The sequence below is a fragment of the Dasypus novemcinctus genome, chromosome 2 (genome assembly GCF_030445035.2).
Source record: "Dasypus novemcinctus isolate mDasNov1 chromosome 2, mDasNov1.1.hap2, whole genome shotgun sequence".
In the NCBI taxonomy this organism is placed as follows: Eukaryota; Metazoa; Chordata; class Mammalia; order Cingulata; family Dasypodidae; genus Dasypus; species Dasypus novemcinctus.
This window is the reverse complement of record NC_080674.1, coordinates 50,488,090-50,512,941: the sequence shown is the minus strand read 5'-3', so window position 1 is coordinate 50,512,941 and position 24,852 is coordinate 50,488,090. Positions and strand designations below refer to the sequence as shown.

General features: G+C 36.0%; 1 protein-coding gene across 2 annotated transcripts in view; it reads right to left on the bottom strand.

Moving 5' to 3' along the window:
* Positions 1-24,852, bottom strand: part of PARP8 (poly(ADP-ribose) polymerase family member 8) — a 214,324-nt gene that overhangs the window by 51,366 nt on the left and 138,106 nt on the right. For both annotated transcript variants that reach the window (XM_004456185.4, XM_058308825.2), the window contains exons 11-13: positions 17,746-17,812; positions 2,224-2,349; positions 1,077-1,641 (exon numbers count right to left, since the gene is read on the bottom strand). In XM_004456185.4, the coding sequence (XP_004456242.1) occupies positions 1,077-1,641; positions 2,224-2,349; positions 17,746-17,812 (758 nt within the window). The remainder of the gene's footprint in view (positions 1-1,076; positions 1,642-2,223; positions 2,350-17,745; positions 17,813-24,852) is intronic.

The window sequence follows — 24,852 nt, the reverse complement described above, 5'->3', positions numbered from 1 at the left end:
CTGGCCCACGCGCAGTGCTGATGCACACAAGGAGTGCTCTGCCACGCAGGGGTATCCCCACATAGGGGAGCCCCACGCGCAAGGAGTGTGCCCCATAAGGAGAGCCGCCCAGCACAAAAGAAAGTGCAGCCTGCCCAGGAATGGTGCCGCACACACGGAGAGCTGACACAACGAGATGACACAATAAAAAAAGAAACACAGATTCCCGTGCCGCTGACAACAACAGAAACGGACAAAGAACATGCAGCAAAGAGACACAGAGAACAGACAACTGGGGCTGGGGGAGGGGGGGAGGGAAGGGGAGAGAAATAAATAAATAAATCTTAAAAAAAAAAGGTAAAAGCAAACAAAATATTTTTATCTCAAATATTTTAGATAAGTAAATGATATACATAAGATAGGTTTGTTTCTTTATTGGAAACTGGTTGTCATGTCAATCATTATAGGAATGAAGTTTGTATAAGATTGATTCGCAATAAATACCATCTAAAGGACTTCAGTCATGAATACAGTTTCCTCCTGACTCCTCCCCCAGTAAAAGCTCAGTAAAAGTGACTTCCTTAGGAAGGAGACTCTATAAACAACTTCAAGTGAGACTTTGGAATAAACCTGTGAACGTTGTTCCTCTCTACAAGTAATGGTGTCCCCTTTTTATATAGAACAGGAAGGATATGACTCTTAATTTAATTATAAGACATCCTTGTTCTCCACTACTCATGTTAGATAACTAGAGATAACAAAATCCTACCTAATAAAACATTAAAATTAAATGCTTGCTTAAAAGGAAAGGCTTTGTGAATACAATTAACTTTCATTTTTAGCAGCATTCATTACCAAGACAGGAATTTGGACTGAATGTCAAATAATAGCTACATTTATTTTTTCAGAATCAAAATCAACATTTCAGTAACAGCTGCAAATGTCTGGCATGCAAAACAATATCCAAAAAGAAAACGTTAATTTTAAAAAATAAAATAACCGACCTTGCTTCTTTCTTTCACCACATTTTACCAAAAAAGTCTACTGCACCTTAGTTAACATTTAATTAAGAATCCAAGATGAAAATATTTACGCACAGCAGGCTGAGAAGATGAAGATGAAGATGGTGTTAAGATACCAATAAGCCCTGAGGTAAGTGAGAGCCTCCTGCCCTCTACATTAGTTTCCTTGAAAAGCTCAGTTTTAGATGACTTGGGGGCACTGGAGTATGACTTGTTGAGCAACTTGTGGTTCTTCAGCCCATATAGTTCTTCCATTCTGAGATTACTGGAGTAAGACCTGCTTAACAGTTTGTGCGGCTTCAAGCTGGCGTTGTGCTCACATCGTGGGTCTCCAGAACAAGATCTAGTCAATAACTTATGTGACTTTAGAGTGAGGCAGTCCTCTTGCTTAACAGCTGCAGGACAGGGACGGTTCAAGAGTTTGTGTGATTTAATTGTTGTCACTGCCTGCTCAGCCCTGGGATCGCTGGACAAGGAGCGACCAAAGGTCCTGTGCGACTTTGTGGCACATGCATCATCAGTTTTGACTGTACTGGAACAAGTCCTCCGCAGCAGCTTGTGCGTTTTGGAGATTCCATCTTGCTCAGATTTCAGTTTGGATTTGCTTTTTCCACAACCAGGGGGAGGATAACTTGGCGACCTTCAAAAATTAGTAACGATTAACACAGGGAAAACCATGAGTATAAAAGACCACTGAGAACACTTACTGAACCCAAACTCAACTCTGAATGAAACACTGGAGCTCATTTAGTCTAGACATACTGTTATAAATGTCTTCATAAATAAAGATGAGCTAGGACTAAAATTAAAGGCAAGTATGGAATGATCATAGGACCTGATTATACTGTTCCTGAAAAATATTAAAGGGTCTAAGGGTTTTGTTTTGCTTTTGTTTTTCTTTCTATCTATCCCATATATACCCCCATGTGGAACTATTTTTGGTGGTGAAAGCTCTATCTGATTTATCTAAATAAGAGAATATAGTTTTAGTAAATTTGACTCATGTTAAAGAAATGAAAACTCTAAACATAGAAATGAATGTTTATGCTTTTATATAGAACAAGACTTCTGCAGCGATGGAATGCATGTAACTTGGACCTTTCTTTGAAGTCTTAAGGATAAACAAACAGATGCTAAGACTATAGAAAGAATGCTCTGAATCGAATAACAATGGAGTATGACATGCCTAGAGTTTAGGAAGACAATGATACCTGTTACCTACCTGCGCAAGGTAGAAAATAAATGCAAGGGAGACTTCACTTTCTTCTCTGACAGCTTCTTATTGTGCAGACAATTGGATTTTTCTTTGCTCTGTTTCCACTGCTGTGTAACAAATGTCTGCATGATTCTGTCAATCCAAAGGTAATTTTGTTATCACAGTTCCAAGATAATTTAAAATAAGATTTCTATATATAGAGAGAATGCATTTACCAAAGGAAAATAAACATGTAGTAATCAGTGAGATGCTAACTTAGAATCATATGTTTTCATATATAGGAAAGCAATATATAGAAAATTACAAAGACTTTGCTGAAATATAATTAAAGTTTTAAATCCAAATGACAGAAGCTGATAGAACTGGATATAGAAATAATTTTGAGAACAGCCTTTGAGATAAAAAACTTCAGCTGAGATGCCAAATTAAAATTTTTTTATGTAAAATGAATGATATTATTGGTTCTGAAAAGTTTATTTTACTTTGTGTTTTACTAATTATCATGTTATTTATTAACATACAGGTAGAGGTGATTTCTTTTTGTTGATTTGCTTACATATTTTGCTTCATGGAAAGGAAAACAAAACTGCAAAATTTCATGTAAAGCTAAAATGTATAAAACTGGCCCTCTAGAAATAAGAGGAATGACAATCTTATCTTCCCAATTCCCATGTATATATGTTTGAAATTTGCAGAAATTTGGCAACTTCATCTGTGCTTTATGGTAGGGAACTCTGGAATGTTCAATGTAGACTTAGGAACAGCTTTCTTTTCTGAGAAGGGAGCCAGCTCATAAAAGTTTTTCTATGTCCCACCTTCCCAGAGGAAGTGAAGAGGGGGCCCTTCAGGCAGATATTTAAGTAGACTCAAAATTTTACTATTAGGCATTATTTGTGTTCTCGAGATATACGCACATGGAATTTCTTTCAAAAAATAAATTCATCAATGTCTGTTTTTCAAGCTTTTTAAAGTTATTTCTATCACAGATTATATCTGGAACAGGAAAATGATACCAATATTTGTTCACCAATTTCCAATATGCTACAGGGTAAACCAGGAAATTTCTATGCAGACATTTCCCTTTTAGTTCTCAGGATACTCCCCAGAAGTCAGCTATATTGTATAAAGTTCTTAAATAAGGTAAGGAATTTGCCTAAATTAGCCTGGATAATACATGACAGGGCTGCGCCAGTATGTGTGTCAGTATAAAATACACACTGACATATATTCACATATGTTATTCAGACAGATGGGTGTGAGTCCTAGCACTAGATCAGTTATCAATCCCTGATAATCTTTAAATTTTATGAAATTCAGATTACCAAAGAAGGTGTCACTCAGGCCTACTATTTGAACCTTTATTCACCTAACGTAGATGAGTTCAGAAGAAGAAACAGGTATGGAATTACTTTGGTCTTTTTAGTGGTGAGAGCAATGAGAAAACTACAATGAATGGTGCCAGGATTCCAAATTTTTGATGGTGAAAAACACCCTTGGAACTTAGGACAGGGAATTTATTTTACACGAAGCGTTTAAAGATTTTTCACCCAAAAATTTCAGTAGGATTTAAATGATGACATTAGGGGCATCATTTCCCCTCTTACCTGCCCTGAAATTCCTACTGACACCATCCTTTGTACCAAGCAAATCCATTCTTTTTCCTGCCTATAAAAGATTGTTAACAGTTGAGGATTATGGGAAGATGGCCCAAGAATTAGTTCCTATACCAAAACAACTATTAAATTGTCAGAAACTGTCGGAATCACCTATTTTGAAACTCCAGAGAACAGGGGAAAACTGCAGCATCCAACTAGAGGAAAAGGCTGGTAGTTGTGATAAACACTGTAGCAGATCCTGATCTACTTTTCATAAACCCCACTGCTAAAACAGCTCAGTCCCTAACTAGGATACAAAAGTTTCCATTTCTCTTTTCTCCCAAATTGCCACTTAAACACCCCATAGATAAATTCTTATTTTTAACAGCTCCAGCCAGACCAGCCTTAATTAGCTTTAATGGCCAAGATATACATATTTAAAAGAAAGCTAACCTAGGAGAAAACTTTGCCTAATTCTAATAGTAAAAATCACACTCACCGAAAATGTCGCACACTAACCCAGGCAAATAGCCTCTCCCTTATTAACTTGTAAAAACTTTCACTCCCTTCTTTTAAGAAATGAGGGACTTATCTAACCCTAGGACAAGTTCCTGCTTTCTTCTTTCCCCACAGACCTAACTGAGACTAGCAAAGCATATGCAAAAAAAGAAGAGACCTTAACTTAAAATGATTCCAAGACATAAAATACTCTGTGAGCAAAATCAAACAGGGCAGGAACCACAGAAAACACTGGACCAGAAAGAAAGCAAGAGGTAAAGAAAGCAAGAGGTCTGAGTAATTTCAAAAACATCACAAGCCCACTTCTTAAGATATCAGAACCCATCAGCCAATGATAATAACCAACTTGCAGTCACTCATTTGAATGCTTACAAACCAAACCTTATGTGCCAATAGCTCTAATAACCCGATCCCTACCTCCCTTTGTTTAATCCAATAAATATCCCTCAACTTCTCAGCTCAGGGAGAGAGGAAAATACTGTCCTCCTGTCTTTGTGAAGCTAGCCTTTGCTAAATAAACTTTTTCTCTTCTTGAAATCCCAGTATTTACTGACTAAATCTGTACGCATGGGGTGAGGACACACTTTTGGTAGACGATAATACCAGTGAGTTTCATCCTCCCTACAGCAGTTACCATTCTCTTCTCCCAGCCACATGGTAGGCGGCAGTTGAGACTGGAGGTCGAGCTCCTGGCACAGGTTGCTGGTGCCAGGATGGCAACAAAAGACCCAGTCCTCCAAACTTTTGGGGGATGTGGTCTGATCCCTGATTACCGCCTTTGATCAGCTACCTCAGATCCTTGGGGGCTGTCTGAGGGTGGCCATTGTTCCAACCCTCTTTGGGCAGAGACAGCAGAGGAATCTTCAACACAGTAAACTTCTTCAAAATTACTTAAAAGTTTGTTTTAGTTTGCTAAAGGCTGCCAAGGCAATATACCAGAATGGGTTGGCTTTTACCTAGGGGATTTATTACTTTAAAAGCTTACAGTTTAAGGCCAAGAAAAATGTCCAAAACAAGGCTTCATCAGGCGGTGCTCTTTCTTCCTGAAGACTGACTGTCGGTGAGCCTGGAATCCTCTCTCACATGGCAAGGCACATGGAGGTTTCCGCTGGGGCTCTCCCTCTTCCTCTGGGCTCTGTTGCTTCACGGCTTTTGCCCTACTTTTATGTTCCACTGATTTCAGCTTCTGGCTTCTGGATTTTCCCGCCTCCTCTGGGCTTCACTGCTTCACGGCTTTCGCCCTACTTTTATGTTCCATGGATTTCAGCTTCTGGCTTCTGGGCTTTCCCTCTCAGCTTTTGGGGATTTCTGTCTCTGTGGCCCCCTCTCTCCATATTCATTCATTTATTAAGGACTGGAGTAAGAGGATTAAGACCCAACGTGGGTCACCCCTTAGTGAAGTAATCTAATCAGTCACACCTACAATAGGTTTATACCCACAGGAATGGACCAGTTTCAAGAACATGATTTTCTGGGATACATATAGCTTCAAACTACCACATAGCTAAAAGATGCATTAACTGCTAAAGCACTGAATCAAGAAAATGAGCTTCAGAGGCCATGTAAGAAGTACCTGGCACACTTGCTGATTTCTTTCCCACACATTCCACAATGCAGCGTGGAGTCAGCTTGTACTCCCATTGTGGCTCCCTGACCCTGTTCCAGAGGGAGCAGAGTGGCCCTTGTGTACATACTTCCAGTGTAACGTACATGTATGTCTGTGCCAATCTATTGGGCAGAAGTCATAGACTGAGCCAAGGAACCTGCCTTGGGTTCACCCCCCAGAGTTTGCCCTGAGGGAAGGGAAGTGTCTCAGAGGTAGCTGGGATAGCGTGAGAAACAATTAAATTGAAGCAAAAGACAACCTACATAAAGGGAAATATTTGGAAACATAACATATCCAATAAAGGTTTAATATCCAGAATATATCAAGAAATACTTCAACTTAACAAAAAGACAATTCAATTAAACAATGGGCAAAAGAGTTGAAAAGACATGTCTCCAAAGAATATCCAGAAAGCACATATAAAGATTTCAACATTGTTAGCCATCAGGGAAGTACAAATCAAAACCAAATAAGATACCGTTTCATACCCATGAAGATGGCTGCCATTAGTCAAACAGAAAATAACAAATTTTGGAAAGGATGTGGAGAAATAGGAACACTCATTTATTGCTGGTGGCCATGTAAAATGGTGCAGCCACTGTGTAAGACAGTTTGGCAGTTCCTCAGAAAGCTAAGTATAGAATTACCCTATAACCTGGCAATCCTTCTACTAGATATACAACCAAAAGAATTGAAAGCAGGGACTCAAACAGATATTTGCACACCTATGTTCACAGAGGCATTACTCACAATTGCCAAAAGGTGGAAGTCAACTATGTGTCCATCAGTCAATGGATGGATGAACAAAACGTAGTATGTATGTACAATGAAAGATTATTCAGTCATAAAAAGAAATGAAGTTCTGATATATGAGACAACATGGATGAACTCCGAAGACATCATGTTGAGTAAAATAAGTCAGACCCAAAAGGATAAATACTGGATGATCTCACTGATATAAAATAATTAGAATAAGCAAATTTACAGAGTCAGAAACTAGAATAAAGGTTGCCAGGGGACAGGGTGGGGATAGGGAATGGGAAGTTAAGGCTTAATATGTGCAGGGCTCCTATGTGGAATGATGAAAATATTTTAGTAATAGATAATAGGGAGTGGTGATAGTAGCAAAACATTGTGAACATAATTAAGAGCACTGAAATATATATCTGAATGTGATTAAAAGGGATTGAAATATTAGACTGAAATAGTAGACTGAATTATATAAAAGAATATAATTTTTTAAAAAAATCCATGGACCTACACTACACAGTGTACCCTGAGTTAAACTATGGACCTTAGTTAATAATACAATTATAAAAATGTGCTTTCATCAATTGTAACAAATTTTTCACACCAGTCCGAGGTATGGGAGTCCTATATTTTGTGCATGACTGTTGCATAAACTGCAACTTCTCTATTAAAGGAAAAATCATAATGAAGTTCTGATACATGCAACAACATAAACAGTAAGTTCTGATATATGCAACAATATGGAGACATTGTATTGTATGAAATAAGCCAAATATGGACAAATATTGTATGATGTCACTGATATGAAATAATTAGAATAAGAAAATTCATAGCATTAGAGGAAATCTTACCAGGGACTGGGGATCCTATTTAAATTGTACAGTTTCTACTTGGGTTGATAGAAAAGTTTTGGCAATGGATGGTGATACTGGTAGAACAACATTGGGAATGCAATTAACAGCAAAGCACTACATATTTGAGTATGATTAAAATGGGAAATTTTAGGTTGTAAATATGTTACCAGAATAAAAATTTTTGTTTAAAATTCTATAGGACTGTACAACACAAACATTGACCCCTAACATATACCTTGTACTATATAATAAATTATAAAAATATCCTTTGACCAAGTGTAACAAATTTACCACACTAATGCAAAGGGTCAATAATGTAAGAATAGGGTGGTGAAAAGGAACTCTGTATTTTATGCATGATTTCCGTAAGCCTAGAACTTCTCTAATAATCAAAGCATTCAAAATAAATAAATGAAATAAACTACAAAATATTTCTATTCCTATGTATCATTCCCCAAGAAACCTATCAAGTACCTGTCTAATCTTGATAAACTAATTGGGACAAAATAATTAAAAGCCAAAATGGCAGAAACTGTCCCTACTGTCATATTTTTTTTTTTTTTTTTAAAGATTTATTTAATTTCCCCCCCTCCCCTGGTTGTCTGTTCTTGGTGTCTATTTGCTGCGTCTTGTTTCTTTGTCCACTTCTGTTGTCGTCAGCGGCACGGGAAGTGTGGGCGGCGCCATTCCTGGGCAGGCTGCTCTTTCTTTTCACGCTGGGCGGCTTTCCTCACGGGCGCACTCCTTGCCCGTGGGGCTCCCCCACGCGGGGGACACCCTTGCGTGGCACAGCACTCCTTGCGCGCATCAGCACTGCGCACGGCCAGCTCCACACGGGTCAAGGAGGCCCGGGGTTTGAACCGCGGACCTCCCATATGGTAGACGGACGCCCTAACCACTGGGCCAAAGTCCGTTTCCCCCTACTGTCATATTACACTAACATTCTTAAGTATGGTCTCAAGGCTTAAAACCAATAATTCTTAAACTTGGGTCCACAGATCTCTTGGGTTCTTTTGTGGAGAGTTAACTGTTTCCTGTAATAAATTTACTGTGTTAATTTCAATGATAATATGAAATATACATATGAGCACATATGGTAAAATGCCAATCTCCTCACAATAGAGAGCTGCAGAGAGATTTCAGTACTCACATTTGTTTGTGTTTTACTACTATGTTGGCACCAGGAAGAACTCTAACAATTGTCATTGGCTGTTGCTAAAAGAAGAGAATTTAACTTAAAGGTAGATTATAGATTTCAATCAAGTGAAGACCAGATCATGTCACAGTCAGCTATGGGAACAAAGGTTCCAGGGTAGTTCAAAGGATAAAGGGAATACACCTGGGCAACATCATGGTTTTCTTCATATTGACTTGAAAACAATTAGGCACCATAGCAGCCAGTAGTGTATTCAAACTGTGATGGTAAAACAGCTTCAGCAAATCATCATCATTCATCAAATTAAATTAATGGTATTAATTTTAATTTTAAGTGCTTTATTTTGATTTTCACTTCAGCTATAAATTCAATTTGGTTTCATAAATGAGGAGCCCTACATATGAAGAATTTATATGTAATTTAAAAATTTGTACACACTTAAGCAAACTGAAAATTTGCAGTATTTCTCCCTTTTTAACAGAATTTAAGTTTGAGCAAAGCTAGCACAGCATAAAATGATATGAAGTTTAGGATTGTTTTTGTAGTCTATGATATTCTCAACATCTGAATGATAAACCCTGCATGAGGCAGACCACTACTGCATCTGCTTCTAGTCAGCCATGAGAAAATAAATAAATATTTTTCTTTCAGGCTTTTTTATTGACTTGGCATTCAATGAATATGCATTCAGTGCCAAACATATATTGCAAATCTTATAAAAGGCAAAAGGATATTCAGGATTATATGAGAGGCAGATTAATGGATGTCAAAAGTACTGATAAGGAGTAGAATTATGAGGTTCAACCCGGCTCTACCACTGTGTGTGATCTGAAGCAAGATATTTAAACTGTCTGAATTTCAGTTTCATTTTCTAGGAAATACACATGGTAACAATACCTGCTTCATAGAGTTCTTGTAAAGATTAAGCAAGTTAATATATATAAAGAATCCTAAATAGTGTCTGACATATAACAAACACTGTAGTAGCATAGTAGCTACTGCTATTATTACTGTTACTGTGTTAAGCTCTTGTCCTGCTTCCAGGTAAACACTAGAATAAAGAATCACAGAAAAAGTTAAATGAGTGCCTCCTGTTTGCTGAAAACATATCTAGGCAACAATAAAATGCCTAGCTTCTAAAGCTGCCTTCCTAACAAGCTGTATGATAATGGAAAAATAACTATTTCTTTATAGTCAGTTTCCCCTAATTAATTATTACTAGGATAAGATCAGATTTCTAAAATTATTTAATTTAGACTATCTTGGAAATCATAACCAAACAGCCACATGTAATTAAATAAACTTAAACATATATTAGACTAAAATACAGAATTTCATCAAGAGTTTTATAAAAAAAAAAAAAATTGAATTTCATGTTAACATTCTATATAACTAAAAGTTATCTCTAAATGCAGTAACTTGGGAAGCAGATGTGGCTCAACCGATAGAGCATCCGCCTAACATATAGGAGGTCCAGGGTTCAAACCCAGGGCCTCCGGGCCCATGTGGGGAGCGGGCCCATGTGCAGTGCTGCCACGCACAAGGAGAGCCATGCCATGCAGGGGTGCCCCCATGTAGGAGTTCCCCACATGCAAGAAGAGCCGCCCTGCGTGAGAAATGCAGCCCACCCAGGAGTGGCACCGCACACACGGAGAGCTGACGCAGCAAGATGACCCAACAAAAAGACACAAAGATTTCCGGTGCCACTGACAAGAATGCAAGTGGACACAGAAGAACACAGAACGAATGGACACAGAGAGCAAACAATGGGGGTGGGGGGTGGGGAGAGAAGTACATAAAATAAATCTTTAAAAATAAAATAAAAGCAGTAACTTTTTTTAAAAAAGTTAACACTTGATGGAAATACCAATAAAAATAGATTATATATTCCCCTAGCTGCTTAAACAGTCAGCATAGCACATAGTCTTATTAATTTCTCAGGGTTGGAATTATATACATCATTTTTTTTTTAGCAGATGTATGTGCGCTTCAAAATGTAGATATACTAAAGACACGGTGTTATGCAACATGAACGGCATAATGTAGAGGCAAGTCATGTTCAGCTCTAGGATGTGTAAGATACGGACTCAGTGAAACAAATTGATTCAAAAGACAAAAGCAATTACACTGAAAAAGCATACCTAATCCTAACTAGTAAAGAAAACTAAGAAAATTTCTCTTGTGAGTCCTTATCAAGAGAACACTGCATATAATGTGCTAACACATCTTGTAATAAGAATTTGGATCTTGAAATAGAATTTTACACATCAAGGGTTTATTACCTAATTTTATATTTGTACATATTTATTCTATACTGAGGATTTGCAAGATTTTTTTTAATATGTAATACAGGCACAATTCAAATTTGACCAATGTTGCTTTATTGTAGTCATAACTTTAGACAATTCTAGAGTTCTGTCTTTTGTATGTACCTTAATACCACACATAAGGCTTCCTATCGCATCCATTATCAAAAAAAGGCCTCATACTAATTAGTTGCCTAATTAGTAAATGCAATAAATGGTTTCAAAGTATTTTCTCTTGGAGCATTGCTCAGTAAAGGCCAATGCATGATCCAAATTAAAGTTCATTAAAATAAAGGTGAACATGTGGACACCATTATTATGCAGGTCCTGAACCATGTGTTTATGTAATCATATAATGATCTCTCGATACATTTAAATTTAAGCAAAATCTGCACATTCAGAAGAATAATCCTTAAGGTATTTTATAGAAATAAAAATTAAAAGCTTATATTTGTAAAAGTATAGGATTAAGTTTATTTATATTTTATCATGGCTAATTGAGGTACATCCTAATGTTTAAAAAAAAAAAAACCCAGAAAAATACAAGTGCGGGATAGGATGTGGAGAAATAGGAACACTCCTGTTGATGGGAATGTAGAACGGTGCAGCCTCTGCGGAAGACAGTTTGGGGGTACATAGAGAAGCTAAATATAGAACTCTGTATGATCCAGCAATCATGTTACTAGGAATATACGCAGAAGAACTGAAAGCAAGGACACAAACTGACATTTGTACACCGATGTTCATAGCAACATTATTCATAATTGCTAAAATATGGAAACAGCCCAAGTGTCTACTAACTGAAGAAGGGATAAACAAAATGTAGCATAAACATACAATGGAATACTATTCAGCTATAAGAAGAAATGAAATTGGGATGCATATGACAATATGGATGAACCTGAAGGACACTGTGTTGAGTGAAATAAGCCAGACATAAAAGGACAAATATTGTAGGGTCTCATTAATATGAAATAGATATGATAAATAAACTTATGGAGGTAAACTCAAGAGTACAGTTTACTCTATATGTGGATTGAGAATGAGAGCTGATGCTTAATGTATGTAAAATTTTTAATAAGGTTTACTGTAAATGTGTGGAAATGAATAGAGTTGATGGTAACACATTATAGTGAATGAAACTAACACTGCTGATTTATAAATGTGATTGTGGCTGAGAGGAGTAGTCTAGGGATGAAAACATCAATGGAAGGGAAGCTAGAGGATAATCTAGGAACTGTGTAACAGTGATTTGGTGGTAGACAAACATTGTGGTTAATATAAGAATGTTCTTTTACAAAGTGTTACAAATATGGTGATACACAGGAAAATTGCAACTAATGTAACTTCTGGACTATAGTTAATAGTAACACTATACTATTTTTTCTGTAACAGCAAAGAAGCTATTATATCAATTCTAACAGTCAACAATACCGGGGTATAATGGGGTATGGAATTTTTCCTTTAGGAGTAATGAAAATGTTCTAAAACCCTATAAGTTTACACAACATATTTAGTTCTTAATGTAATAATAGCAACATCATATAGCATTTGTCCTTTTGTGTCTGGCTTGCCTCACTCAACGTAGTGTTCTCTGGCTTCATTCAAAATGTCATATGCTTCATGACTTCATTTCTTCTTACTGCTGAATAATACGCTATCATGTGTATATACCACAAAATGTTTTTCCTTTCATCAGTTGATAGACATCTAGGTTGTTTCCATCTTTTGGCAATTCTGAATAATGTCACTATGAACACTGGTATGCAGGTATCAGTTTGTGTCCCTGCTTTTAGTTCTTCTGGATATATACTTAGTAGCAGTATTGCCAGGTCACATGGCACATCTTTTCCTAAATTCCTCATGAAGTGCCAAACAGAACTCCACAGTGGCTGTACATTCTACATTTCCACCAACAATGAATAAGCATTCCTATCTCTCCACGTCCTCTCCAACATTTGTAGTTTTCTGTTGTCGTTTTTTTAATATATTTTTTAAAATAAACTTTATTTCAACTTCAAAAAATAACTAACAAGAGGCAGCTTAACAAATTAGGAAGCATTACTCTAAAAAATTCTGTTTAAGCACATTTATCTCATTTAATCCTAAAAATAAACTCAGTTGTTTTTCCAGTTCAGAAAGATACATAAATGAGCACAGATTGGTTAAATGATATGACCAAGGTCTCCCTTTTAAGAAAATGAAGTAAAAATGCCTAATCATATTCATATCTCAACAACTGAACACCATATTCTTTTTTGCTTTTAGCATTGCTAGAGTCCCTTCTTTACCTTTGTGACAAAAATATTACAATATTACTGCTAACTATAGTCTGCAAGTTACATTAGTTGTACTTTGCCCAGGTAACACCTTGTAGTGGAACATTCTTGTATTTATATTATCAATCACAATCCTCATCTATCACCAAAATCACTGTTACACAGTCCCTAGATTAACATCTAGCTGTCTTTCAATTAATATTAACCTTCCTAGACTACCTAATTCAGCCACAGTTATAAATCAGAAGTGTTTTTTATTCTTATTATAATGTGCTACCACGAACTCTATCCATTAATAGTGGCCACTCTAGTAGGTGTGAAATATCTCATTGCAGCTTTCATTTGCATTTCCCTAAATGTGATACTGAACATTTTTTTCATGAGTTTGCCATTTGTGTTTCTTCTTTAGAAAAATGTCAAGTCTTTTGCACATTTTAAAATTGGGTTGTCTTTTTATTGTTGAGTTGTAGTATCTCTTTATATATCATGGATAATAAACCCTTGTCAGATGTGTAATTTCAAAAATTTTCTCCCTTTGAGTAGACTGCTCTTTTACCTTCTTCACAAGGTCCTTTAAGGTGCAAGTGTTTAATTTTGAGGAGATCCCAATTTATCTTTTTTTCTTTTGTTGCTTGTGCTTTAGGTGTCAGGTTTCAGAGACCCCAAACTACCATAGGATCTTAAAGATATTTTCCAACATTAACTTCTATGAGTTTTATGGGCCTGATTTTTTTGCTTAGGTCTTTGATTCATTTTTAGTTTATCTTGTATGGGAGTGAGATAGGAGTTCGCATTCATTCTTTCATTCTTTTGGTTATGGTATCCAGTTCTCTCGGCACCATTTGTTGAAGAAATTGTTCTATTCCAGTAAAATGGACTTGGTAGGCTTATCAAAAATCAGTTGAGTGTAGAGGTGCAGATCTATTTCTGAACTGTCAGTTCAATTCCATTGATCTGACTATTGTGTCTATTTTTATGCCAATACCATGCTGTTTTGACCACTGTAGCTCTGTAATACACTTCAAGGTCAGGAAGCATGAGTCCTCCAACTATAAACTTCTTTTATATGATGTTTTTGGCTATTAGGGGTCCCTCTCCCTTCCAAATATATTTGGTAATTGACTATTCTATTTTTGTAAAGTAGGCTGTTGGAATTTTATTTGGGATTGCACTGAATCTATAAATCAGTTTGAGTAGAATTGGTATCTTCATGATATTGAGTCTTTCAGTTCATGAAATGGAATGTCCTTCCATTTGTTTAGGTCTTCTTTGACTTCTTTTTGCTGGATTTTATAGGTTTCTGACTACAGATCCTTTACATCCCTGGTTAAATTAATTCCCAGATATGAGTCTTTTTGTTGCTATTATAAACAGAGTTTTTTTCTTGATTTCCTCCTCAGATTGTTCATTACTGGTACATAGAAACCCTACTGATTTTTGAGTGTAGATCTTGTATCCTGTCACTCTGCTGAACTCATTTATAGCTCTAGTAGCTTTGTTGTAGATATTTAGGAATTTTCTATGTATAAGATCACGCCATCTGTGAATAAGAGCTTTATTTCCTATTTTCCAATTTGCATGCCTTTTATTTATCTTGCCTAATTGTTCTGGCTAGAACTCTTAGTACAATGTTAAACAGCAGTGGTGACAGTGGGCATCCTTTTCTTGTTCTCAATCTTAGAGGGAAAGCATTCAACATTTCCCCACTGAGTATGATGTTCGTTGTGGAATTTTCATATAAGGCCTTTATCATGTTGAGGAATTTTCCTTCTATTCCTATCTTTCACAGTATTTTTATCAAGAAAGGATGTTCGATTTTTTCAATTGCTATTTCTGTGCCAATCGAGATGATCATGTGATTTTATTTCCTTCTATTTGTTAATGTGGTGTACTACATTGATTTTTTTTTTTTTCAAACCACTCTTGCAGACCAGGAGTAAAACCCACTTTATCATGGTGTATTAAGTCTTTTAATACGCTGTTGGATTCAAATAGTAAATATTTTGTAAATTCTTCATCTCTGTTCATTAGAGATATTGGTCTTTAATTTTCTTTTCTTGTAATATCTTTATCTGGCTTTGGTATTAGTGTGATATTGGCTTCAAAAAATGCATTGGGCAGTTTTCCCTTCTCAATTTTTTGGAAGAGTTTGAACAGAATTGGTAAGAATTATTTTTGAAATATTTAGTAGAATTCACCTGTGAAGCCATGTGGTCCTAGACTTTTCTTGTTGGAATATTTTTGATAACTGATTCAATCTCTTCATTTGTGATTGGTTTGTTCAGTTTTTGTATTTCTTGTAGAGTCAGTGTAGGTTGTGTGCTTCTAGGAATCTGTCCATTTCATCTAGATCAGGGGTTCTTAACAGGGGGTCCATGGACAGATTTCGGGGGGGGTCTGTGAGCTTGAATTGAAAAAAAAATCAACTTATTACCCTATTTACTCTGACCTCTAACTGAAATCTAGCATTTCCTTCACTTATGAATGTACGCAATAAATAAATTATAGTAGCATTCATTTCACCTGAATGACAAAGGGGACTGTGCAACAAAAAAGGTTAAGAACCCTCATCTAGATTGTCTAATATGGTGGCATGCAGTTTTACATGATATCTCTTTTTTTTAAAGATTTATTTTTTATTTATCCCACCATCCCTACCCCCACCACCTGTGCTTGCTGTCTGCTCTCTGTGTCCATTTGCTGCACACTCTTCTGTGAATGCCTGTCTTCTCTTCCCATCTTCTCTTTAGGAGGCATTGGGAACCGATCGTGGGACCTCTAACATGGGAGAGATAAACCCAATTGCTTGAGCCACCTCAGCTCCCTGGTTTGTTGCGTCTTTCATCGTCTTTCCCCTGTGTCTTTTTTTTGTTGTGCCATCTTCTTGCATCAGCTCACGGTGTGGGCCAGCTCTCCACGCTGCAAGCCAGCTCTCTGCAGCACAGTCCAGTTCTCTGCAGCACAGGCCAGCTTCACCATCATCAGGAAACTCTGGGAACTAAACCCGGGACCCCCAAATGGTAGATGAGAGCCCAATCACTTGAGCCACATCTGCTTCCCCATGATATCCTCTTATGGTCCTTTTTTATTTCTGTGGGGTCCATTGTAATGTCTCCCCTTTCATTCCTAATTTTATTTATTTGCATCTTCTCTATCTCTTTCGTAGTCTAGCTAAGGGTTTGCCAATTTTATTGATCTTTTCAACAAACCAGCTTTTGGTTTTATTTATTTTCTCTACTGCTTTTCTGTTCTCAATTTCATTTATTTCTGCTCTAAACTTTGCTATTTCTTTCTGCTTGCTTTGGAATTGGCTTGCTGTTTATTTTCCTAGTTCTTCCAGGAGTTCAGTTAGGTCTTTGATTTCAGCTTTCCTTTTCTTTTTTAATATATGTGCTCAGGGCTATAAATTTTACTCTCAGCACTGGTTTTGCTGTATCCCATATATTTTGATAAGCTGTGTTCTCATTTTCATTTGTCTCAAGATATTTACTAATTTTCTCTTGCAATTTCTTCTCTGACCCATTGATTTAGGACTGTGCTGTTTATAAAAATAGTTTTTTCATGGCAAACAGACTTAAAAATCAGTAAAAGCAAATTAGAGTTAACAATGGAAAAAGGATCAATAAAGTTTTGTGAGAAATTTAGGAGGCAATATGTAAGAGCTTCATTCACATTTTTCTGGATACTGAAGAGATATTTTCAGTTATTTCTAGCTCAGTTCTCTTTTAAAAAGCCAGTATTTGTCTTAAGTGTAATGACTACTTAAACACCATGATATATTAAATAAAGAATGTGGCAGCCTAATCAAATTAATTAAATATATACTGCATTTTTGAAGACTAAGTTCATTTATAAAAGTTAAACTGAATATTGTTTTAGTCAGGGTACAAACAGGAATTAGAGGGTTTATTTACAAGAGGAATATTTACTCCAGAATAGGTATGGGGAGTAGGAGTAAAGCAGTACTCCAGGGCCAGGGGCTGCTCAATGGTTATCTCCTCTAGGACCCAAGGAACCAATAATAGAACCCAGTGGGAGAAAAAGCAAAGGCTACAGCTTAGAGCAGAAAAGTAAACTTCTGTTGAAGGACTAGTCACCCTAGGGCAACTTCACAGGGAGGAAACCAGGGCATTAAATATTCTTACTCTTTCCTCCTTGCATTGGTCAAATTAGAGACCTAGAGACACAGGAGCCTATGTCCACCCAGATCATTCCCCCTGGGCAAAGTACAGTGGATAAAGGGAGGAAAGTGGATTTGGGGTGTCAAAGAGAAGGAAATTGGCCAGTCCTAAAAGTAAGTTGAGCTAACAAATTATTTAAGCCGTTTTAGCAATGATAAATTCCTCTCTGGAGGCTCTCACTTCAAAAAGCTTTTATTGAATAAAAATAATTTTTTTAAAAGTAGAAAAACAAGAACTCAGGACTGTTTAATATAAATTTATTTTTTTATTCACCAAACTTACTTTTTCAGCTGATGACCCAATCCAAATCGCTCTTTTGTGGAAATCTGAAAGACATCAACAGTAGGTACTGCAAAAGGAAAAAAAAATCATAGTCAAAATATTGGGTCCAAATTCGTCAGTCAGCCAGTAAAAATTAGAAGTAACATATATGTATATGTGTATGTATCTACTAATGAATAGATATATACACACATGTATCTGTATATACATATAATTAAAAATAGTGTACACACTGTCCTACACATTGCTATTTATGCCTAACATGAGACTATTACTATATATTATATACTAGTGCAAAATATTAGTAAATAATGACAAAGACTGATGATCAAAATATATTAAATGTAAACAGCCATGTGTAAGACAATGTGTATACTATTTTTCAAGTTGAGGTGAGACCTATGTTTGTATAACATAGATATTTTTTAAAAGAGCACAAAGGAGGCCAAAGGGTAAGGCATAGGAAACTTACTTTCACTGCATTCCTTCTCATGTGCTTCACAGCTTTATAGAGAGACATATTTCTTTAAACAAAAAGTTATGCTTATGGAACTAGTAACTTCTCAAAAAAAGTTGCCCATTTATTTATTCACCAATTTAAAGAGGATCTATTGACTGTCTACAGTACCAAGTTCCATAATTATATCATTAAAACACACACAAATATCCCTATGCCCATGAAACCTGTAGTCCAGTGGCAGAAGACAAGACAAAAAAGATGGAATGCCACATGCTAATAGAGACTAAGGAGAAAAATAAAGGAAACGGTACAGAGTCTGCAAGCTAGATAGGATGGACAGGGAAAACTCACTGAGAAGGTGATATGTGAGCAATGACCTGAGGGATCTGAGGTAGGAAAGCATGTGGACAATGGAAGAAAAGCATTCCAGCCAGAGGAAACACCAAGAGCAATGCCCTTGAGGAAGGAATGTGCTCAAATATTCTAGGAACGTCAAGGAGACCAGTGTGGCTGGAGTGGAACAAACCAAGTGTCCTAGGAGATGAGATCAGAAAAGGGTCATGAATTGGACTGTGTAAGATCTCCTGGTGAAAGGGCAAGGGTACAAGTACAAAGATCAGTCAGGAAGTTATTGCAATAATTGAGACAAAAGATATGGTACCTTGGATCAGTGGAGATGGTGAACATCTTGTATATATACTTTCTAGTAGAGCTGACATTTTGTTGATGGATTGGATGTGAGGAGTGAGAGAAAGAAAGGTGTCGAGGATGAATCCAAGGATTTTGGCTTAAGCCACTAGATGGACAGAACTTACCAATTCTCGGTATGTGAGGAACAGGTTTGGAGAGATGGGGAAGATCACATTTATGACTTTGGATATCTTAAATTTGAGATGCCTATTTGACACTCAAGTGGAAAAGTTAGGTAGGCAGTTGGGTAGAGAAAGCCAGCATTCAGGCATTTAGGTAAGAGAAATGTGCTAAAATACAGTTTGGAATAATCATCATCTATGTATTTAAAGACATGAGGCTGGGTGAGAAACCAACTGAGTAAGTGTAGACGGAGAAGGAAGTCTAAGGTTTGAGAACTGAGAATTCCAGCATTCACAGGCTCAGCTAAGAAAGGAATGATCAGGAGAATGGAAGAAAATCATAGCGCTGAGTATCTCAATACAAATTCACAAAAGTATTTTAAGAAGGGGTAAACAACTGTCATCAAATGCTAAGCTGAGTAAGACCAAGTCTCAAAATTGATCATGGGGTCATATACAATACTGAAGTAACAGGTACAGCGACAAGAGCATTTTTTTTGTGAAACGATGGAACCAAAACCTGACTAGAATCGACGTGCAGGAGACAAAGAGGAAAGAAAATAGAGTAAGCTAACTGAGACAACTCTATCAAGAAATTTAACTCTCAAGGGAAGGAGAATATGAGGGTGGTAACTGAAGATGGATTTAGGAGCAACACGTTTGTTCTTGTTGTTCTGCTTTGTTTTTAAGATGAGAGAAGTACTTGTTTGCTGATGGGAATCTTCCAGTAGAAACAGAGGCATGGATAATACAGGAAAGAGAGGGAGAATTGCAGGAATGGGGTTAGAATTTGACAAATGGGGGTGGAAGCTAATGTGCAAATGAAACGATGACATTTTATATAGAAACACAGACAACTCCATTCACAGTTACAATTGGGACAGCAGATAACCAGAGCAAAGATGACCTTGCTAACAGGACATTTTCAGACTACATATGTTCCACATTATAAACCAAAATGGCATCCTCAAATTTACCTCACTCATTTCTGTTGGGCATTTCTCTATGATTCAAAAATTCCCATTGGCCAAAGAAACTTGGTATTAACATTACCCAACAATCAGTTCCTTTCCTAAGAACACCTTCAACCTTATACAGAGAGTGAGGAATAGAGAATGGATATTACTCCCATTCCACCTGTCCTAAACCCAAGGATATAAAGATTCAAGAAGTGAATAAAAAGTTCTAACACCCTGAACATTTTTTTTTAAAGAAAGCAATGACAAAATCAGAATATACCTTGCTCTCTCTAAGAAGATTTAAGACAACACCATGTCCTCAGAGGCAGATATAACAACAGGCTAGGAAGATGGCAGTAGGGAATCAAAAGAGGCCAGACTGAAAGAGGAGTAAAAATTCAAAAGGCACTAGAAGAACAACTAAAATATTCACTGAGGAAACTGGAGGGGTGGTAGTGGAAGAGGCAGCAATGTTTAAACAGAAAATATAACTAAGTCCCAGAAATTAATAAGACAAAGACCAAAACTTAATCATACTATGAATGACTATAAAATACATGTCAATATTTTATAAAAATATAAATATCCAAATATTGGCTCAATTAGTAGTATAAAATCTGAGTGACCCAAAACTTAAAAATATATTGAAAGAACTAGCAAAATATTTCCTCAAAAATATTCTAAAATTCAAGTGATAAAACTTATATAACAGTATAGTCTTGAGCATGAGAAAATGAAAAGCTAGCACTATGAAACTAGCACAACCCGATAATGATACCTAGGCACAATTTAGCTTCTTATTAGAAAATGCCATTATAATAGTAAAAAGAGTTCACCACAATCAAGTCACATAATCTCCAGTTCATATGTATTTTCATGGAAGGAAGGAGAAAGGGAAGAAGGGAGGAAGGAAATCTAAGCAACTATTGAAACAAATATAAGGTCATTTGGGAAGGTATCCAAACAAATTTCTTTTTAATTGCTCACACAAAAAGTAATACAAAGAGTGAAACTGGATGTATATGAACTTTTAAAACTCATTTAAGAGGTGAGGGGATGGATCCCAGGTAAGAATGCAAAATGTGACAAAACAATCTAATTGTATTACAAATGTATGAAATGAACTTACTGAAGGGAGCTGTGTAAAAAGTTGCTGACCTAAGTGTGAGTGCAAATGAGTGGCACCTGTAAAACTGAAGACAAAAGAATTTCTGCATAAGCACCATTATAGTTTGATAACTCACAGGGATTAAAAAAAATCTGATACTGCTATATTTATATAGGAATTGAACAATTAAGTAAATGGATGGCAGATGGTGGGAGCTAAATTTGTCAGTGTTTAGCTGGGAGGTAATAGGTAATCAAGGGAAGAAGGCAAAAACAACCTATGTGGTAACAGATTATGGATTAGAGTTGGAGATAATATGAACATATTTTTAATTTAACACAGATACAGATGGTTACATATAGAAATATTTATGCTATATATACAAACACAGCTTAGTATACACATATGTATTTCTTTGCTACATCAGCTGAGAGAGCCAACAAGCAATGAAAACCCATAGAAGTGAGCATATTTAGTGAAGCAACCAGATCTTGGTTTCTAATACCATTCGCCATTTCTTGGTGAAATGGAAGATTCTTAGACCACAGCAAGAAATATACAAGATGAGCCTGGAGCATCTTGTAGTACCAGAAATAAGAAGCTAAAACAAAACAAAATGTAATAATGGGGTATTGTCAAATGAAAATAGGAGCTCCAAATGGACAAAACTGAAAACAATTTCAGCAGCAAAAAGCTAAAGTAGTAAGTAAAGTATAAAATAAATATCCATGACTCCAAACTGATATAAACGAAATTTGTATAAATGAATAGACAACACTCCTGGGCAGAAGATTTCCAAATAGTGTATATGGATAATTCATCCCTAAGGAAGTGGAGTAACTCCCTACTCATTAAATGTGGGCTGAACATACTGATTTCCTTCTAAAAAGTACAGCATAAAAGGGAAAAAACAGACTAACTTTGCAGTGGTGAAACCTGACAAACACTTTCTCAACCAGGTGATTAGAGTTAACATCAACAGTGAGTATACCCCTTTTCTACAGTCTTCCCCACCAAACACATAACCTAGTCTAATAAAAAGGAAAACATCAGACAAATTCCAAATGAAGGAAATCCTACAAAACACCTGATCAGTACTACTCAAAATTTTTCAGGTCATCAAAAACAAAGTTTGAGAAACTGTTATGGCCAACAGGACCCTACAACTACTGTGTGCAATGTGGTATCCTAGATGGCATCCTGGATCAGAAAAAGAATATTAGGCATGAATAAAGTATGGATTTTAGTTAATAATAATGTCTCAATAGTGGTTTATTAACTGTACCAAATATATCATATTAAATATAAGATAATGGGGGAAACTGGATTTGGAGTATATGGGAACTATGTACTATGCTCACAATTTTTCTGTAAAACTTTTAAATAAAAAATTAATAGCTTAATCATGACCAATAATAGCCAGTTTTAAAAGAAACTGATATATGAAAGTCCCATTAATAAAAAACAAATGCCCAGGAATAAATTCATTTAGCAAAAAAAAAAAATCGAGCCTATGCTGATATGTAAAACTAGAAACTGTAAACATTCCTTTATGGGAAGAGTAAACATTGTAATGATGTTCACTCTTCCTAAATTTATTTACAGGTTAACCTTAAACATAACAGAATTCCCCACAGAGTTCATTTTGGCAGGCAAGGGAATGAGGAAGAACCTGAGGATTCACTAGTAATATATTTTCTTATGCAAAAAGGTGGTATTTGGGCAATTGTTCTCAAAAGCCACATCACTTAGTCAGAAGGATGAGGTGAGGGTGGCACAAGATATGCAGAAATTATTCTAACACTGTCGTGTGAGCATGTAATTGTCAAGGTACCAATGACGAGATGTCTGCGACAGAAAAACATTTAAAAATTGTATTAGTTATTTATCACTGTAAACTAAAAGCAGTCCTGTCCCTGTGATCAGAAACTGGACTTACATATCAGCAGTTCTGGAAAATATATAGTTATAAAATGATACTAAACTATATCAGTTCTTTTTAAACTATATTTTCCCTATATATAGTAAAAGTAATCCTTATCTGTGATTTCTAAGTGGAAAAGGAGTTGCATGTCTCCTATTCATTACCAGATTTAGTTTAGCCCTATCCAAATATTGTAGTTCATATAAGTGTTATTCATTCATATCAAAACCTAGCAGTAAAAATTCTTTAAAAAGAACTGCTGAATGTCATCAACATGGCAACATACATATCCCCTGGAAAACTCTCCCCTCAGAATCAAGCAACAGAAGGAAAAATTCCACTTGCTTGGAACTCTGGAGCACGATAGTGACTGGAGAAGGAGTCCACAAACCTTGAATCAAAGAAAAGCAAAACAATTGCCACGATCAAAGAGATTTTCTCCCATACCCAGCAGCTGGGGACCAGGCCCCTTGGCTCCCCCTCTCACAGCAGTTGGTCCCGCACAGCTTGGGAGTCACACAGAGGCAGCAGGGCCCCCGTCCCCCTCCTGCCATGGATGCAGACTATAGAGCTACTCTCAGCAGGGAGTCAGAACCCATCACATTTCGAGGCACAGGGACCCAAGTCTGGAGAGACCTGAGCAGAACAGAAGCCAGGGAGGAGCATCATGTACAAAAGGGCTCCAGGATTAAAAAAAAAAGAGACCAAGGCAGAACTGTTGGCAAGTGGTGTGGCTACTCAATCCAGTCTCACAGACAAACCAAAACAGATTTCCTACAAATGAACAACATTAAAACTCTTTACTAATAAATTAATAGAAGTTTCTGAAGTACTCTTTCCTTTTCCCAGGGTATGAACTCTGCCCCCCAAAATCTTGTATTTGGTCGTTTGTTTCATTCACAAAACAGAGTCTTTCTCAGGTATGGAAAACTGAAAAGGAAAGCTCTCAAGTTCCCTTGCTATGAAAATTATTAAATATGTAAATTAATGAATGAAGATATGGGAAAAAAAGGAATTTAAGAATGGATGAGTTCAGATAATAAAAGAAGTGATATTAAAGAACAAAATCATTTAAACATGTATTAAAGTATATATAATTAGAAAAATATTTATAAAACCATGCAAATATAAAAAATCTTTAAAGAGACAATATATTGGGAAGGAAAATTTATATCTTAAATTCAAGAATATAAAAAAATAAACAATGGTATAAAATAACATAAAAGCATGGTCCACTTTCATCTCACACAGATGGGGTTGACACGAGTAGAAATTAACTGATCTCATTTCATTCTTAACTCTGAAATTAAAAAAAATTCAACATGAGCATTTCCTTTATTTAACCACCATTAAAATAAAATGGAACATTCCAAATACCAACGTAAAGGAGGTAAAAAAAAAATGAGTCATGTAGCAGAGTATGTAGGCAAACAGCAAAAATGATGCATATATAGTAGAGAATACTGCAAAAAATATTAAAAACCATTCATTTTTGAATTTTTAATGACTTGAAGAAAATTTCATGATATAACAAATGAAAAATGCAAGAAGCATAGCTATTTATATAATTCAGTGTCGACTTTAAGAAAATAATCCATATGTGATAGAAAACACACAAAGAAATAACACCAATTTACAGTTTTCTCAATGTGAAATTATGAGAAATTTTAATTTTTCTTCTTTAATATAGTTCTAAATATCTGATAAGTCAGGATAAAATATTTAACAATTATTTTTCTTTGCGTAACTTTAAATCACATGAATTAGTATGTTATTTATATTGAGCTTATTATTTAGTTCAAATAGAATGCATTATGCAAAATAGAAAACAGGTTACTCAACAT